A 16,875-nucleotide genomic window follows, 5' to 3' on the forward strand; every position below is an offset into this window, starting at 1 on the left:
TTCCTGAAAAAAAGAAAGACTTACCTTTTACCCGCTGTGGTAAAAGGGGGCCTCAGCGCACATCAAAAACACCCTTTTGCCACAGCTTGGTAAAAGGGGCCCTTTATGTGGTGGTGCTTAGGCAGTTAAGTGCTCACCGGCACTGACTATCCAGGAATAACACCACTGGCTGGACATTGACCCCAATGTAATTTTTTGTTTCCAGTTTTACTGAGGAACAGGGCACTCCAAGTAATCACCGTTCAGTACAAGCAAAAGAGTATGGTATTATATAAGGGAAAGAACATCAGACAGTCAGAATTAATGAATCAGGAGACCAGTGGTATAGACAGAAAATTTTAACAGGAAGTGCGCCCCTTGCCCCCCCCCCCCCCCCCCCCCCCCCCCCCGCCTTTATCACCCAGGTATCTTAAAATCACCCACTGTACTCTAGGTTTTGCCCGGGCAGCAGCAGCGGTACTCATAGCCTGCATCTGCCTGCACTGGGACTTTTTCTGTGAACTGTCCCACCCTTCACAAAACAGGAAGTTGTGTCAGAAGGGGTAGGATGGTTCACAGAGAAAGTGCCTATGAGTGCTACTGCTGCTGCCCGGACGAAGACTGGAGGAAGATGAATTTAAGACAGGAGGTGCATACCTAACACACACACCTAAAATAAACATGCCACTGCAGGAGACCTAGAAACACTGTTTTTCAGGATAATGTACGTGATGGTGCTGTTATTGGGAGAGGCAGGGAAAACAAAGGCTACTAGGTCAGGGAGAACTGGAGAAGATGAACATGAACACAACCGATTTTTACAATTCTGTGCACTGGATTTATTGTAGGGTCTTCAGCCAATAAAAATAAATCCCTCAGCCAAGTCATCAGTGAGAAAGTATAACAAGACTCACATAGAATGTTGCACAGTAGAAACCGAAGTGAAAGTGTGAGGTAAGGCAGAATACAATGGAATAGAGGAGGCACAAGGCATAATTTTGGCTAGTTCTATGAAATCATGTTTTCCTGATATAAAATTGTCCTCATGTACTGTTCGGATTACAACTTCAGGAAATCACTGTAGAAGGGCTCTGTGGCATTTACATGTGTAAATGGGCATACAGGTATAAGTAGTGATTTTAGTTAAGGTCCTACTTTCATGTGTATATCCGCCACACAGACAGATTTTAAGGAGGTGTGGTATGTCTGGACCTCTAAAATAAACATGGCTTTCCCATTTTACAAGGGGAATATACGCATATTTAAAATATTTCTCTGCCAGCATTTATATCTGTTGCGAATTGTGTGGAAGTATGAGCTAACTGCTCATGTAGATGTGCAGTTTGAAGGAGTGAGGGGGTAATTGTACTTATCTCTCTGGCCTTAAAAATTACTCTAACTCCCCTCAAATTAGGGCGAGGGCAATATTCAGCTGGTGGCCGTGAGTGTTTCTTTAAACACTGGCGGCCACCACCAGAATTAGACCTGGAAATTCAGTGCTGGCCCCTGTCCAGAATATTGGCAGTACTCGTGTAACTCCTGGTTCAACCCCAGCACTAACCGGGTAGTGTCACTGTGGTCAGACAGGATATTCAGCAGAGCAGCACTAGCCAGTTATGATCCAATGAATATCCTGTGGGGACACAGTCAACACTAATGAACCAGGTGGGAGCCTGTCATACCTGGTTAACTAGTACTGAATATAGACCTGTAGAGGTTTAAAATTTGTCCTATATAGTTTTGTAAAATGACACTTACACGCATAACAGCTGAGTTAAGCTGCTCTTTTTCTGCATGTGCTTTTTTTTTTCTTCTAAAATGAAAGTTCCTGCTGTATGTGCTGGCAAATACACATGTACTCCTGCATGTCCTTATACATATTTTACAAAAGGCTTTACATTCAGTGAACCTTTTTAAAAATACCCTGGAAACTGTGCATGTCCCAACTTGATTCCTTTTCTAACCTAGACAAACTAGGCAAAACGGGACTTCATGGCTATTTCACTGTTCTTATTGCAAAGAATTGTGGTTGCCACGTTAGGCCACTTGATAACTTTTTTACTGCACCAATGCAATACATTTGTGACTAGCTTTGGAGTTATCCTCTTTGGTGATATGAACTGGATAACGCTACTCTTGAGGCTGGCTACTAAAATGGTCAATTATCTTCATCATAAAATATATGAGGAATAGATTTACAAATATTAAATAGGCATATCCTGGAGGCAGTGTGAGATGAGAAAATATGATAGAGATATTTAAATACCTTCAAGGTATGAATGTACAGGAGGCAAGCCTCTTTCAGTGGAAAGGAGACTCTGGAATGAAGGGTCCATTGGATGAGGGTGAACGGGATAGACTTAGTTTTCTAAGAAAATATGCATAAAACAGGCTCCCAATGGAAGTGGTGAAGAGGATGACAGCATCTGAATTTAAGAAAGCATGGGACAAGCACACAAAGAATCTTTGAGGGAAAGGAAATGATTGTAGAGTTGAATAATTGGTGAGGATGAACAGACCATACAGGTAGATATGCTGTATGGTCCTTTTGCCATCATGTTCTATGTTTTTTATGGTGATGAGAGCTTAGCTCTTGAAAGCTAGTCACTGATGTATTATTAGTCCAATAAAAAGGCATTACCAAATAACTTGTTTGGCCCTTATTTCTACATATTCTCCTTGGGAAGTCTTAACATTTCCTGAGCTTATGTTTTGGTTTTGCGGGACACCAGAAAAAGTGGCTCCATTGTGTGAACATGCTAAATATTTGTAACACTGATGATTAAGCTGGGGAGATGGATACATTTTTTTAGACTAATTGAATTATGAACCGTGAAAGAGCTGTCCTTCTCTCCATATTATGTCATTTTTTTTTACAGACTTAATCCTACTACTCCTCCTTTCTTCTTCTCAGGAGCTTTGTTTTAGTTTCTTCTTGACGACTTCTCCAAGCAGCAATAATTTCATCATCATCCATTTCTTTTCCCTCATCAGTGCTTTTTTTGTACTGAGCCCATCTACCTAATGTATACTTTCCTTCCTCGCTTCTATTTGATTCATCCTTATCTTTGTCCTCTTCAGATGTTGTAAATCTTTGGTTAAACTTTCTCTTTGCTCCAAGTTCTGATGAATCTGGATTGGGTAACTCTTCAAAGTGATAAGTTCTAGTCCGATTTGGTGCTGGTTCAGAGATTACAGGATTACCACCTGATTCTATTCCCCCCAAAAAAGGTTCTGAGCTCTCTCCTTGGGAACCTTTAATCTCACTGACTTTAGACTTCGTAAAACAATACTTCTCTTTATCTTCTCCTGTGGATGTTGATGAAAATCTTGATGTTGTCTTAAGTATATCACCTCTATTGTTGAATTGTTCTGCTTGGGATCTGGAGAATTTATTATTGGAGGCCTCGGTGTTTATCTCTGTCCAAGTGCATGGTCGTCTTGTGTACTTTTCACCACCATTCTCCTTCCAATCTTGTGTTGGTTTCTGTTCTTCATTTTTTAGGCCACTAAGCCATTTGTTAACATTACTCTCTACCTCCAAACTCAAAGTTCCAGTGTTGGCAAAATGTCCTGAAAATGCAGAGGCTGTGTGGGGAGTGTCATATTCCTGGTTACAGGAAGACCTGTAACTTTTGTTTCCAACACTTTTGAAATCTTCTTCCTCTTCATCATCCCTGGCTTTTTTCTTTTTAAATAGGGTGCTGCGTTTGTTGTCAGTGGTAATTTTTTCCATCTTGTATTTATCCATTCTCTCACTCAATTCTATTTTTGCCTCCTTCTCTTTTCGATTGAGTTTAGTTAGATCAATGTCATCCTGAAAGAGGCTGTACAGAGGCTTACTGGTTTGAGCAACCTTCCTCCTTGAGTTGGACTCCTCTGTTTTCAAACTAAATGAGCTGTCGCAAGACATGGCAGATTGGGTATCTATATTTCTCATGTCTCGTGGTTGTACCATTGAATTACCAAGGGGTAAACCATTCTGCAAACTGATGAGAGAAACCTTGTCATTCTCTGTGTTTCTGCCAAGCTCAAGAGACTTGGTACTAGTACTTAAAACAGATGGTGCATGGGATGCCATCATTATCTCATTCTGCTTTTGAGCAATGGTTTCACTGACCATATTGGCAATCCAGTTCTGAATACTAGTCAGAGAAACTAAATCACCAGGTCCTACTGCAAGGTTTGGCAAAGGTGGTGTTGGCAATTGGGAAAAACCTAGAGTGCTTTGTTGCGGTACAGATGATCTGTTGCTTTGCATACTCAGCACAGAAGCTGAATCTCCAGTGCTCCTTGCTCCAGGTGGTATGGGCCAAAATGCAGACAAAGGAATGCTTCCACTCATGGCACTTTCAGTCTCCCAGTTGCACAATGACTGACTCTCCTCCAAGGTCTGCTTAGAACGTTCAAGTATCTCTGCTCGCCTTTGTTTTCTTTTAGCTGAGGCAGTGTCTTCACCCTTGATCAGCTCCACAATCTCATCTTTATTTTGGCTACCTGTCTTTTGCTGGTGTTTTATCTTCCAGGCTTGGTAAGCTGTCAGGTTTGCATCTGATGGATCTTTCTCTTCTCTTTCTTGTTGCTCACCACTTTCTTCTGTATTGGATGCTTCAGTGGATTGTGAGTCTTTTTTGTGAAATCCAAATTGGATTCTTTTGATTCTCCACCTTTCCAGTGGGGTAAGTTTGTCCTTATTCTTCTTGCAGAAGTTATAGAAAGAGCTGGTCTCTGAGAACACACTTTCTTCATCTTCTTCTCTCATCCTTCTTTCAGTTTCAGAGTCATCATCTTCACTTTTATTTTTGGAATGATACTTCTTAGCAGCTTCCTTTTCAATTTCCTGAAGCCTTTTGCTCCACATGCTGTTCTCTGTAGACACAGAATCAGTGCGATTTCTGAATGCTTTGTTGATGCCACTGGCTTTCAGTTGTTCTCTCAGTGTCTGAATATCTAAGCTGCTCACACTCTCTATATCACTGAACTGACTTGGACAATATCTCATCCCATCCATGACAGAATCTCCATCTTCCTCTGGCCCTAACGCTCGGTATTTCTCATTTCGATGTTGCCATTCTTGGATCATCTGGTGAATATCATCTTGGTCTTGAAGCATCAGGCATTTTTCTCCCTCATCTTTGTTTGGTAATTCCCGTGGTGGCAGTCCCTGCTTTTTCCTCCATTCTTCATACAGCCTTTCCTCTTCATCTTCATCAATGAGAGTGGGTTGTTTGGAAATCACACTTGACTTTGCCATGGAGCTCATTAAGCTCCCCATATTGCTTGTCGTGTCTTCCTCTTCTACCATGATTGAGTGCACTTTGGCTCCCACAATGCTCCCTGAATCCCTCTCTTCCATCATGATGGAATGGGATTTGGCTTCGATGACAGAGCCATCATCCATGCTGCTATTCTTATCAAAATCTTCACGCTCCTCTAGTAGTTTCTCATTTAGTTCTCGTAGCTGCTTAAGGAAGCCATCATTTGGGCAAATGGCACGTTTTTTCCGGATTGCCATTAACGCTTCCAGGATAGGCATGTGATGAAATATCATTAGGTAAGCGGCAACCAGTACAGCTGATCTACTGATTCCCATTTCACTGCTCACCAAGACTTTGCCTGCAATTAAAAAAATAAAAATAAATGAAGAGTCAGCTATGTCCAAAAATAGCTCTCAACAGAAAGGATATTCAAATACAGGTTTCCTACACTATTGTGACTATGTTATAGGGCCAACCCTTTTTTAATAGTTGTTTCTGACGCCATATCATATATGATAGGTCTGATGAGGTATATTCAGCATTACATAAGGTCAAGGGCAGATCATGGCGTGTTGCTTCAGTCACTGCTGTCTCATTGCAGCCTTGACTGATCATGATCCAGGACACCTTGTATTAGATCAACTTTGCATGCAGTTCTGACAAACTTTATATCAAACCACTGTGATATTATTTTTAAAATAGTGGTATATCAAATATTGTAATAAATAAATAAAAACTGCTATGAGATTGTTGCCCAAAAAATTGTAGGTGATACGAGAGCTGCTTAAACCACAAGAAATCTTTCTGTCCATGCTAACTGATAATCTAGGCAAATTGGAGCTGATTAACCTTGAAAATCTAAACCCATATACCTTCTTCAAAAACAATTTTTTATATAAGCATAAAGAGGGAATTTCATAAAAAGCCACCTAACTTGTGTGGCAGATATGTGCATAAGTTATGCTTATTTTAGAAAAGGAATACATGTGTATGGGCAAAAATGTCCACATCGGTTTTTACACCAGCTGAAAGGCACGCATAGGTTTTACAAAAGCCCTGGTTGCAGCCAGGGCTTTGCATGAGGAATTAAGGGGGTCATTCTTCTTAATCCCCAGTTGTTTACGTTCACCTTCAAACTGAAACCAGATTACAAAATGTGGCCTCGCCACTTAATTGGCAGCACTTAAATGTGTACAGTTGGAAAATGGGGCAGCTATATGTGGAAGCTGCTGGGCCATGCCATTCATTTATAAAATGGCTGTTTCCACTGCACGAACTGGCACATACACACGCACTCCTGGTATTTTAGACAAGGCTCTGCACTGGCATGTCCCAACCTGGACATCTTAATTCCAATCTCTACGTTGGTTTCGAATGGGGCTCCACATATCCATAACAGTATTACTCAGGGCTTTTTTTGAGGGGGTACTTGGGAGTACTGAGTACTGGCACCTTTTCCATTGTCTGCTAAAATTGACCCATGGTCCCCAAGTTTTAATGAAAGATCTCAGGCTGTGCTCACCAATTCTGCCTTGTCACTGGTTGCAGGGGGCCTGGCTATTGTGAGGTGGGTCTCTCAGTGATCACCCCATTCCTGAAGGGTGGCCTGGCGTTTCAGTACCGGCACCTTTTTCGCTAGAAAAAACGCACTGATACTACTACAGATGCAGATAGTTTCTGATCTATCGTAAATACTGTAGAGTTCATAGCCAAATTGTCTAAATTTTACCGAGTGTAATATTCATTTCATCATTTCCTCACAAGTGAAGAGGCAATGGCCTACAGGTTGAACAGCTCTCTCTGCTGTCAGGGATGATACTGCCACTGAGTTCCTTTGTTTCCTGTATTTTACATGTTCATATGGCAGCAAAGAAGAACATACACTGCAGGTTTCTCCAGGAAAATTTAGTCCTCTTCATTATTCTGTGACCAATTATATTGATTGGATGGTATCATGGAACCATCAGGACTAAGGGTGTGATATATGTTTTCCCCTAGGCCAACAATAAGCTCTGTGTTACAGCATTTTGACAAACCATTTGGAGGATGATAAATACTAGAGCTGGGCTGTTGTTTGTGATAAAATGTCATTCACCAATAATAGTGCACACCAGGGGCATAGCTACGGGTGGGCCTGGGTGGGCCCAGGCCCACCCAATTTCAGCTCCAGCCCGCCCACCCACTTTTCTTCCAGGCCAGCGCCAGCCCCAGCTCCCTTTGCCGGCCACTGCTGCTTTTCCTGTTGAGCAGCAGGGCCGGCGCTACAAAAAGAAGAAGCGCTCAGCTGACTGAGCTGAGCCCCAACGGCTAACGACGAGAAAAAATGTTTTTAAAAAAAGCGCGGCACCGCAGGCAGCCTCGAAGCATTGGCTGCTGGCTCTGCAGGCTCCTCCCGTCTCTTAAGTCACTGCCCCTGGAGCGAAACAGGGGCAGTGACGTAAGAGACGGGAGGAGCCTGCAGAGCCAGCAGCCAATACTTCGAGGCTGCTTAAGGTGCCGCGCTTTTTTTAAAACATTTGTTCTCGTCATTAAGCTCACCTACCGGCAAAGAGGATTCATTGAGAACAGGAGATGAAGTGACGTCAATAGTTGAAGCCACTTAGGTTAATCTGTGTTTCCCCTTCCTCGTGCAGGGGTCGTTCTGCGTTCGCTCAACACAAAGCAAACCGATAGCTGCTTCATCCCACGTTGTTCTTCTTTATTGTTGGTAGCATTTTTATTTTTAATCTCATTTATATTTTCAAACATTCCAGCTTGTGCAGCATACGGATGTACACAGAGGAAGTAGTCTGTTATAAATCTTAATCAGTGTGTCATTTGGAGGGGCAGGTTATTATATTCGTGCAGAGATTTTTTTTCTCCTGGTAAAGGGCCACTAAAACAGACATCATGTTATGAGAATCAGGTGCTCAACATTCAGCGTGTCTATCTATTTATTTATTTATTTACTTATTTATGACATTTATATCCCACATTAAACATGAATTAGGTCGAAACCTGGGAGCATTTAAAATCTTTTTAAAGGATGGGGAGAGAAAGAGGGAAAATGGAAGGATGGGGAGAGAAAGAGGGGAGATGGATGAAAGGATGCAGAGAGAAAGGGGAGAGACTGGAAGGATGTGGAGAGAGAAGGGACACTGAACAGAAAAGGGTAGAGAGATAGACACTGGTTAGAAGGAGGGAGAGAGACATTAGATGGAAGGATCAGGAGAGAGGGTAGATGAGTGGAAGGATGGGGAGAGAAAGAAGGAAGACGCTGGATGGAAGGGTAGGGAGAAAGAGATGACACTGGATGGAAGGATGCAGAAAGAAAGAGGGGAGACTATTGGAAGGATGGGGAGAGAGAGGGGAGACGCTGGAAGGATGGGGAGAGAAAGAGGAGAGCTGCTACATGGAAAAGGGGAGTAGTGAAAGATTGGAGAATAAGAGGAAGGGGCATGGGGAGAACAAGGGTGAGAAAAAGATGAAAAGCCATAAGTAGATGAAGGAAATTAAAGAATGGATAGTAAGAATGAATTAAATCTGGACACAGAGAGAGGCAGAAAAATATTGAAGAAAGCAAAGAAAAAGGAGAGAAAAATGACAAATGGCCAGGAAACCCTGGCAGAAGAGTTAAGCGAAAACGAAGGAAAGCAGAATCTAGAGAATGGGAGCAACACAATGAGAAAAAGTAAATGGCCATACAACAAAGGTAAAGAAAATAATTTTATTTTTAATTTATGATAAAGTAATATGGTGTTAATAAAGTTTCAGAGACCAATACTTCCTTAGGTCAGGAGAGCATTATACTGACCTGAGGCAGGAGGTTTTGGCCTCTGAAAGCTCACTGAAAAGGATTAGGCTATTAAATAAATGGTCTGAAATCGGATGCACTGAAAAGCAGCACTTTACCCTGTGTGACAAATGCATCTGAGTGTGACAAAATTTTGCTAGGGGGGGGGGGGGGGGGGGGGGAAGAGAGAAAATTTTGTGCCCACCCACTTTGGGTTCAGGCCCACCCAAAATTGGCAGTCTGGCTATGCCACTAGTGCACACTCTTCTTGAAGAGAGTGTATTCTTCTTAATGAGTGCACACTTTTTACTGATAGTGCACAATTGTGCTCTCTATTGGGAAAAGACTGGGCAACATTTTTTTGGCTGCCATCCCTACTAATAAAAACACAAATTATTCTATAATCTTTAATTTCATGCTTTCTGGGGCCTTGGGGAACTTATTGGGAAGCAGTGGCGTAGCCAGACAACCAATTTTGGGTGGGCCTGAGCACAAAGTGAGTGGGCACAAAATTATCTCTCTCCCCCCACACTTCCCAACTCAAAATATAAATACTTTAGCTGATGGGGATCCCCAATCTCTGTCAGCTGGGGACCTCCACTAGAGATGGTCGGGGCTCCTCTCCGCCAAGCCCGGCAGGCAGCAGCAAATCCTCGAGCCACTGATGCCAGCACCCCATACACGCTTAGTTGTCAGTGGCTCCAGGATGCTGCCCCCATCTGCCGGGCTTGGTGGGGGGCAGCTCTTGCCAGCTTCAGAGGGGATCCCCAGCTGGTAGGGCTTGGGGATCCCCACTAGCTAAAGCAAGGGTCAGGGCTGCTGTTAACCATGCTGGTGACCAGAGCAGAAAAGAAGCCCCTCCCCCAATTCCCTCTCCTCTCCAATCTCTTCATCTGCTGTTACAGTCACACTGACAGACCCTCACAAATTACAGAACAAGGGATCACAAATTAGAAATAAAAATATATAGACAAAATTGAACTGGGAACCTCAGCATGCACTGCAACACTGGAGAAAAAACAAAAACAAAAGTGCATTTCCTTTTCTACTTAACACGATAAAAAGACATCCACTATGCACATTTCCCAAAGCTAACATATTTCAATTAAAACATTAAAAATAAAATGATTTTTCTACCTTTATTGTCTGGACATTTTATTTTCCATCATGTTGTTTCCAATTTCTCTTTCTGTCTGTCTTCTGCTAATTCTTCAAGCGGCTGTCCATTTGTCTTTTTTCTCCTGTCATTTCATTTCCTTACTACACCTGCCTCTGAAATATTGATCTTTCCATTTTAGCTCTTTCCTTTCTTTCTTTTTTCTTTTCTGCCTCTGTACACTGAAATTTCATCCTCTTTCTAAATCTTTTCCTTCTTTTTACTTTTCAGATATCTATCATATTTCCATTTCCTTTCACCCACTAGCTCTCCCATTCCCCATCTTTCTCTTTCCCAACCTATCATTCCTTTCCATCTTCAATCTATGCACCATTACCATATTTCTACCCCTGTAATCACTGTTCTCTCATTTATTTTCTTGCCATCTCCACTCCCTGGGCCTCTCCCCCATACTTTCCACCATTCCCAGTCTCCCTCCCTCCACCCTTCCAGCCCAGCATCTGTTCCCTCTTTCTCTCATCCTCACCCTCGTAGCCTGATATCTCCATCCATTTTACCTCCCACCACCAGCATCTTCCTGTCCCATCTCTCTCCTCCCCCATTGTTCAGCATTTTCCCCTCTCTCTTCCCTACCATCCATTGTCCATCTTCTCTCCCCAGAGCCATCATACCTCTCTCCCCTCCCCCGCTTGTGCATCTCTCCTTTCCTTTCCTCTCCTCCACCTTCATGTCCAACTTTTCTCCCTCTCCCTGCCTTGAGCCCCTGGTCTAACATCTCACTCTCCCCCCCCCCCCCCCTACAGCATCTCTCCAAATGCCATGTTCCAACATTTCCCCTTTCAGCTTTCCCTCCTTTTCTTCCACTTCCATGTCCAACACTTTTTTTTCCTCTCTGGTCCTTTACCACTCCTATGCAGCCTTTCCCTCCCTCTCCCCATCCCATCCCATCCCATCCATATCCAACAATTCTCCCTCTCTTTCCCCTTGCAGCATCTCTCCATCCCTCCCCCCACATCGAGCAATTATTCCTCCACCCCACCTAGCACTACCCTGTCTCACTCCCTCATCCCAACAGTGCTCCTGTCTCTCCCTCTCTCCTTGACCCCTCAAGCCACCTGCCAGCATGCTGTAGGTTTTTTTCTCTCCCTTCCCCTCCCCCCAGCCACATGCTGACATGCTGCATTTTCCCTGCTCCCCACCCCCTCGCTAGCCACCCGCTGACATGCTGCACATTTTCCCCTCTCTCCCCCCCCCCCAGCCACCCGCTGAGCGCTGACATGCTGCACATTTTTACCCGCTCTCCCCCCCTCCTCCACCAGCCACCCGCTGCAGTTTGCTCTCTCCCACGCTGCAGTTTGCTCTCTCCCACCTCCCAGTCACCCAACGGCGTGCTGCAGGCCTTCTTTCCCCTCCCTCTCCTTCCACCTCCTTCGGGCGGCGCTGCAGTCTAGCTCTGCACGTCTGCAGCTCCGCTACGTGACTGCTTCGTTCCTTCTTCGGCCGGCTTCACATTTTCTGGCGTGCTGCGGGGCCAACGCAGAGGAAGCATTCCTAGCAGCGCTGTGTGCGGACGGCCCTGGTGCAGCGCGGCTCTGCTGGTCCGGACAGGGATGATAACAGGGGAGGGAGCAGGGAAGGAACAAATCCTGTGGCGTTCAGTCGAGTGGCTGGGAGGAGGGAAAACTGAAGTGAGCGGCAGCTGAGCAGCAAGGAAAAAGTCGCGGTTTGGACTTTTTTGAGGTGCACCGTTGCTGGTCGGGCCTGAGCCCAAAGTGAGTGGGACCAGGCCCACCCGTGGCTACGCCCCTGTTGGGAAGTAAGCAAAGGCCTCATTGAATCTGAATTTGACTTACTGAGATAGAGTTCAACTAGCAACTGGAGTTTATTAATTTATTTTTGTTTGTAGTGCACACAAAGAGAGAAAGAACCAATCGCTATTCTTATGTCACATGAACATTAGGTATTCAGGAAAAGGTAAGTCTTGAACAGCACAATTGCTATTTTCATTGCTGTCAGACAATCTCTAAATCTACTGAATATGTTTGCATGAATCTCCCTAGTGAGGGTATTCCAGATAAGTTTCTGTTGGAGCACTAGAGGGCAGTGACTCAAAAATCTAGTGAAGAGTTACCTTCAATGGTGTCATAAGAACATGGTTTGATTCTTACATTCTGTGAGTGATAGCTTAGTTACAACCCTAAACACACTAGTATGATTGCATGGGGGTTAACATAGGTAGACCGACACTGTGATGGACTTTGAACATGCTTCAAAGACAGATGAGAGGAGGTGTCAGGTGAAAGACATGGGGAAAGGGGGAGTTAGTATTGGGTTGTATTTGGGAATTTTATTTGTACATCTACTGAAAGAGAATGAATTTCAATTGGACAGACTGGATGGGCCATTTTGGTCTTTATCTGCTGTCATTGTCACTGGAGCCAAGAACCAAATCCAGGACACACAATTCTGTCTGTTTGGCAGCATCTCATCACCACCCTGTGCACTGACATGTGAAGTACCAAGACATAGGCATCGCTAAGGGGTGGCAAGTGCCACCCCAAAAAAAGAGTTTGCCACCCCAGGCGCACAGATCAGGAGGAAAGTAGCAGGGACATGGTGCCTCGCTCCCTGTCCGGCATCTTTCAAACTCCCCTTACTCTGAGGTTCGGCAGCTCATTTTAGTCCCCTGCTCCTCTCCCTGATGCTCTTCCAGACTTCTCATTCAGCACTGGCAGAGTTGGTGATCAAGGCAGGCTGATCCCGGAAGTTTTCTTTCTGCAACTCCGCCTCCTCTGCCACAAATTTTTGTCCCCACGTAAGCAGGGGCTGCAGAAAGAAAACTTCCAGGATCAGCCTGCCTTCTTCACAAACAGGACCGGCTGAAGAGGGTGTGGCTCCCTGAACCAACTTTTGTTTTTGCGCACCCTCATGCTCCCGCCTCCCACCCCTTATCCCACATGCCCCGTCCCTACCTGTCCTACCCCTTACATTGGGGCCAATCTTGGGATATGAGCTGCACAAACTAAATATAAATGAAAAGAATATTTCCTCCTCTTCTCCAACTTTCCCTCCCCTCCCAGCCCCCTGCCCCAAAATATTTCCTTTCTTTTCCAGCTTTCCTTCCCCTCAACCCCCAAATATTTTCTCCTCTTTTACCATCTTTTGTCCCTCCAGCCCCCTGAATAGTTTTCCTCCAGCTTTTGTGCCCCCTGAATATTTTATTCCTCTTTTCCTAGCTTTAAAGCCCCACCCCCACAATTATTTTCTCCTTTATATTTCCAAGCTTTTCTCCTGCCACCCCAATGTTCTGCATGTCCTTTCCTTTCAACAATCCCCCCAGCCCAGCTCTCTCTAGAAGCCTTTCCTACCAACTGCAACTTCCATAATATCGCCCTCCCACACCCTTCCTCCCCCCAACAGCAACTTCCACAATATCACCCTCCCAGTCTCCTCCCCCCCCAATAGCAACTTCCACAATTTTGCCCTCCCAGCCCCTTCTTCCCTCAACAGCAACTTCCACAATATCACCCTCCCAGTCCCTTCCTCCTAAACAGAAGCTTGCACAATATCACCCTCCCAGTCCCTTCCTCCTAAACAGAAACTTGCACAATATAACCTTCCTTCCCCACGATTACACCCCCCACCAACAAAAATTTCAACTTCCACCGTTCTGTTCTATATTCCATCCCCTACCCCCCCCCCCCAAACTGAAAACATTACAAAACTAGGCCCCTTAGTTGAGCAGCGGCGACAGCAGCAAAAGCAGCAAGCAAGCCCAGTAGAGAGAGAGGCAGTGGGTCTAAAAAAAGGTTTGGATGGCTTCCTAAAGGAAAAGTCCACAGACCATTATTCAAATTAACTTGGGGAAAATCCACTGCTTATTTCTAGGATTAGCAGCATAAAATGTATTGTACTTTTTTGGGATCTTGCCAGGTACTTGTGACTTGGATTGGCCACTGTTAGAAACAGGATGCTGGGCTTGATGGACCTTTGATCTGTCCCAGTATGGCAATACTTATGTACAGTAGGCAGTGCTGCAGCTGAGGTGTGTCGTCATTGATCTGTGGAGTCTGGTCACAGGCTTGGGGTGCAGGCAGTAGAAGCTGGTGCCAAGCGGTCTGGCCTGGACAGCAGAAGCTTCAAGCAGGCATGGGCAGGTTGGTCGTTCACCATCTTTGGTCAGCACACAGACAGCAGGCTGAAGAAAAAGTGTGCGGTAGATTCAGCATCCTGCTTCTCCTTGCAAGGCACGCTAGGATTGGATGTTGGTTATCCAATCCCACCGTGCCTTGCAAGCTACAACTAGAGTGTCTTCCAGGAGGGAAGGGAAGGGAGGGGGGGGGGGGGATGGTTCCAACTTTGTTCACCTGACCTATCAGCTGCTGAGGGGGGAGCAGCTGGGAGCTCAGCGTCCAGCGGAGGAAGGAAGAAGGCACAGAAAAGACAAAAGAGAAAAGTAGAGTGCAACCCAGTGCCCGAGCCTTATTGGAATCAGATGGAGCAATCACATTCACAAGTTAAGAGAGAGTGAAACAAAACGTATTGGCTGGGTGAATGACATCATGGTCTCAGATGTTTGGCGCCGTTTAGCACAGGGCCCTGGACCAGAGCATCACCTTGTCCATAGGCTGAGCTGGCCTGCCAGTGTTGAATTAGGTCGAAAGAGCGTCAGGGGAAGGAGGAAAGGAATAAAAACAGTTGGTGGACCTCAGGGAGAGGGGGGGAGTCTTGAGTGGAAGATGCTGATTCGTGGAGAGGGGAACACAGGTGAAAGATGCCATTTCTCAGAGGGGGGACCACAGGTAAAAGATGCTGGTTCTCGGAGGGGGAGAGCAGGAGGAACATGTCGGTTGGGGTGGGCAGGTGGAAGATGCCTGACCTTGGGAAGGGTGGAGAGGAGAAAAAGATACCGCATCAGCAGAATGGAGTGGAGTGGGGGGGGGGGGGGCAGGGAAACAAAGATGCCTGAGCATGGGGCAGGCGGGGAAGGAGAGAAATGTTAGGGGGTGGAGTTGACCTAGAGAGAAGAGAGAGATTGAATAAGGCAGTGGAGAACAGAATGGAAGAGAGGCTGGAGTCATGGAGGGAAAGGGTAAGAGAGAGTGGAGGAGTGGCCTAGTGGTTAGGGTGGTGGACTTAGGTCCTGGGGAACTGAGGAACTGAGTTCCATTCCCGGCACAGGCAGCTCCTTGTGACTCTGGGCAAGTCACTTAACCCTCCATTGCCCCATGTAAGCCGCATTGAGCCTGCCATGAGTGGGAAAGCGCGGGATACAAATGTAACAATCAACAATCAGATGGTGGGATGGAGGAGGGAGGCAGGTGAGCAGATGAAATAGTGGGAAAAAAAATGCTGGACCCAAAGATGGAGAGAGAAACAAATTATACAGATGCCTGCCCTGGGATGAGGGCGAAAAGCTGGACATGAGGAGGGACAGGGATACAGGGAGAGGGCTGGGACACAGTGGGCAGGTGCTAAACAGGACAGAGGGGTCACAAAGGAAATGATGGTGAGTATATAGAGAGAAGAAATGTCAAATGGACTTGAGACCCTGGAAAGAGCAGAAGATGGGACTCAGAGATGGGGAAAAGAGCACAAGATGGACGGAACTAAAGGAGAGGGCTAGGGGAACAGAGCAGAAGATAACTGGGAATTGGGGATTGAGTTTGGGAGTGTTTGGGGGGGAGACTATGGATGGAAGAAATGGACAGAGACTTTTGAGGGGCTAGTGAGGCTCTTGTAATTAGTAGGTATGAATGTGGGGTGTGTTGATAGGTTGGGAGAATGAGTGAGAGTGTGAAATTGTGGTGGTGGTGGGGGGGGGGGGGGTAAGAGAGAGAGGCTGTAGTGTGGGGGATAGGCCGAGACATAATATGAATGACCTGGTAGTCTGGAGAGCGGATAAGAGGGACTGAAAAGGGATGGGTGTCCTGAGGAGGGATATTGGAGGAAGGGGATGGGTCTCTGAAGGGGTTGAGTGAGGGTGGAAATGAGGTTGGAAAGGTAGTGAAAGAGAGGCAATATTAATGGGGTAGAGAGTAAGAGATTAAAAGCATAACGTGGAGGCAAGGTAAGAACAGAGAAATTAGGATGGAGCTGAGACTGGTGAGAGGATGAGATGCAGGGCAGGATACAGGTAGGTAGGGGCTGAGAGGGAGAGTACAGAGGATATATAGTAGACTGGATGGATTGTTCAGGTCTTTATCTGCCATCATCCACTACATTACTATAAAATGGAGGACTAGGGAGAGAGACAGAGGGAGCAAGGGGAATGCTAGAGAAGAGATGAGAGGGAGATGGGACAAGCCGGTAGGCAAATGAGAGGTAAAAAGGAGAATACTAAAAAATGGGTGTGAGAAAGAATTAAGGTAAAATCAAAAAGGGGCACACGGCAGGGGTGTCCGTTGTCGCCAATGCTGTTTGTGCTCTCGCTTGAACCCTTTGCTATTAAAATTCGGCAGTCCAGGGAGATTACAGGAATCAAGATGGGTGTCCAGGAACTTAAAATAAATATGTTTGCGGACGACATGCTCATATATTTGGATAATGCCACCGAAACTGTACCCAGACTAATAACGTTGCTTTTGCAGTTTGGCTCCTTTTCTGGGCTGCGTATAAATTTCGACAAGTCAGAGGCCCTACCGGTATCATCGCCCTGTAAGTGCCAGCAGTTGCATCCTTTTCCCCTTGCATGGTCCACGGGCACTCTAAAATATCTAGGAGTGTATCTACACAGGGACTTGAGAGTA

The 16,875-nt window shown here is 45.5% G+C and overlaps 1 protein-coding gene across 1 annotated transcript in view; it reads right to left on the minus strand.

The window, feature by feature from the left end:
- Positions 1 to 803: 803 nt before the first annotated feature.
- The window catches only part of DUSP27 (dual specificity phosphatase 27, atypical), a 51,895-nt gene continuing 35,823 nt past the window's right edge, over positions 804 to 16,875 (minus strand). The window contains exon 6 of the mRNA XM_030203957.1: positions 804 to 5,595. Within this exon, the coding sequence (XP_030059817.1) occupies positions 2,870 to 5,595 (2,726 nt within the window). The 3' untranslated portion in view covers positions 804 to 2,869. The remainder of the gene's footprint in view (positions 5,596 to 16,875) is intronic.

The sequence above is a fragment of the Microcaecilia unicolor genome, chromosome 5 (genome assembly GCF_901765095.1).
Source record: "Microcaecilia unicolor chromosome 5, aMicUni1.1, whole genome shotgun sequence".
Classification (NCBI taxonomy): domain Eukaryota; kingdom Metazoa; phylum Chordata; class Amphibia; order Gymnophiona; family Siphonopidae; genus Microcaecilia; species Microcaecilia unicolor.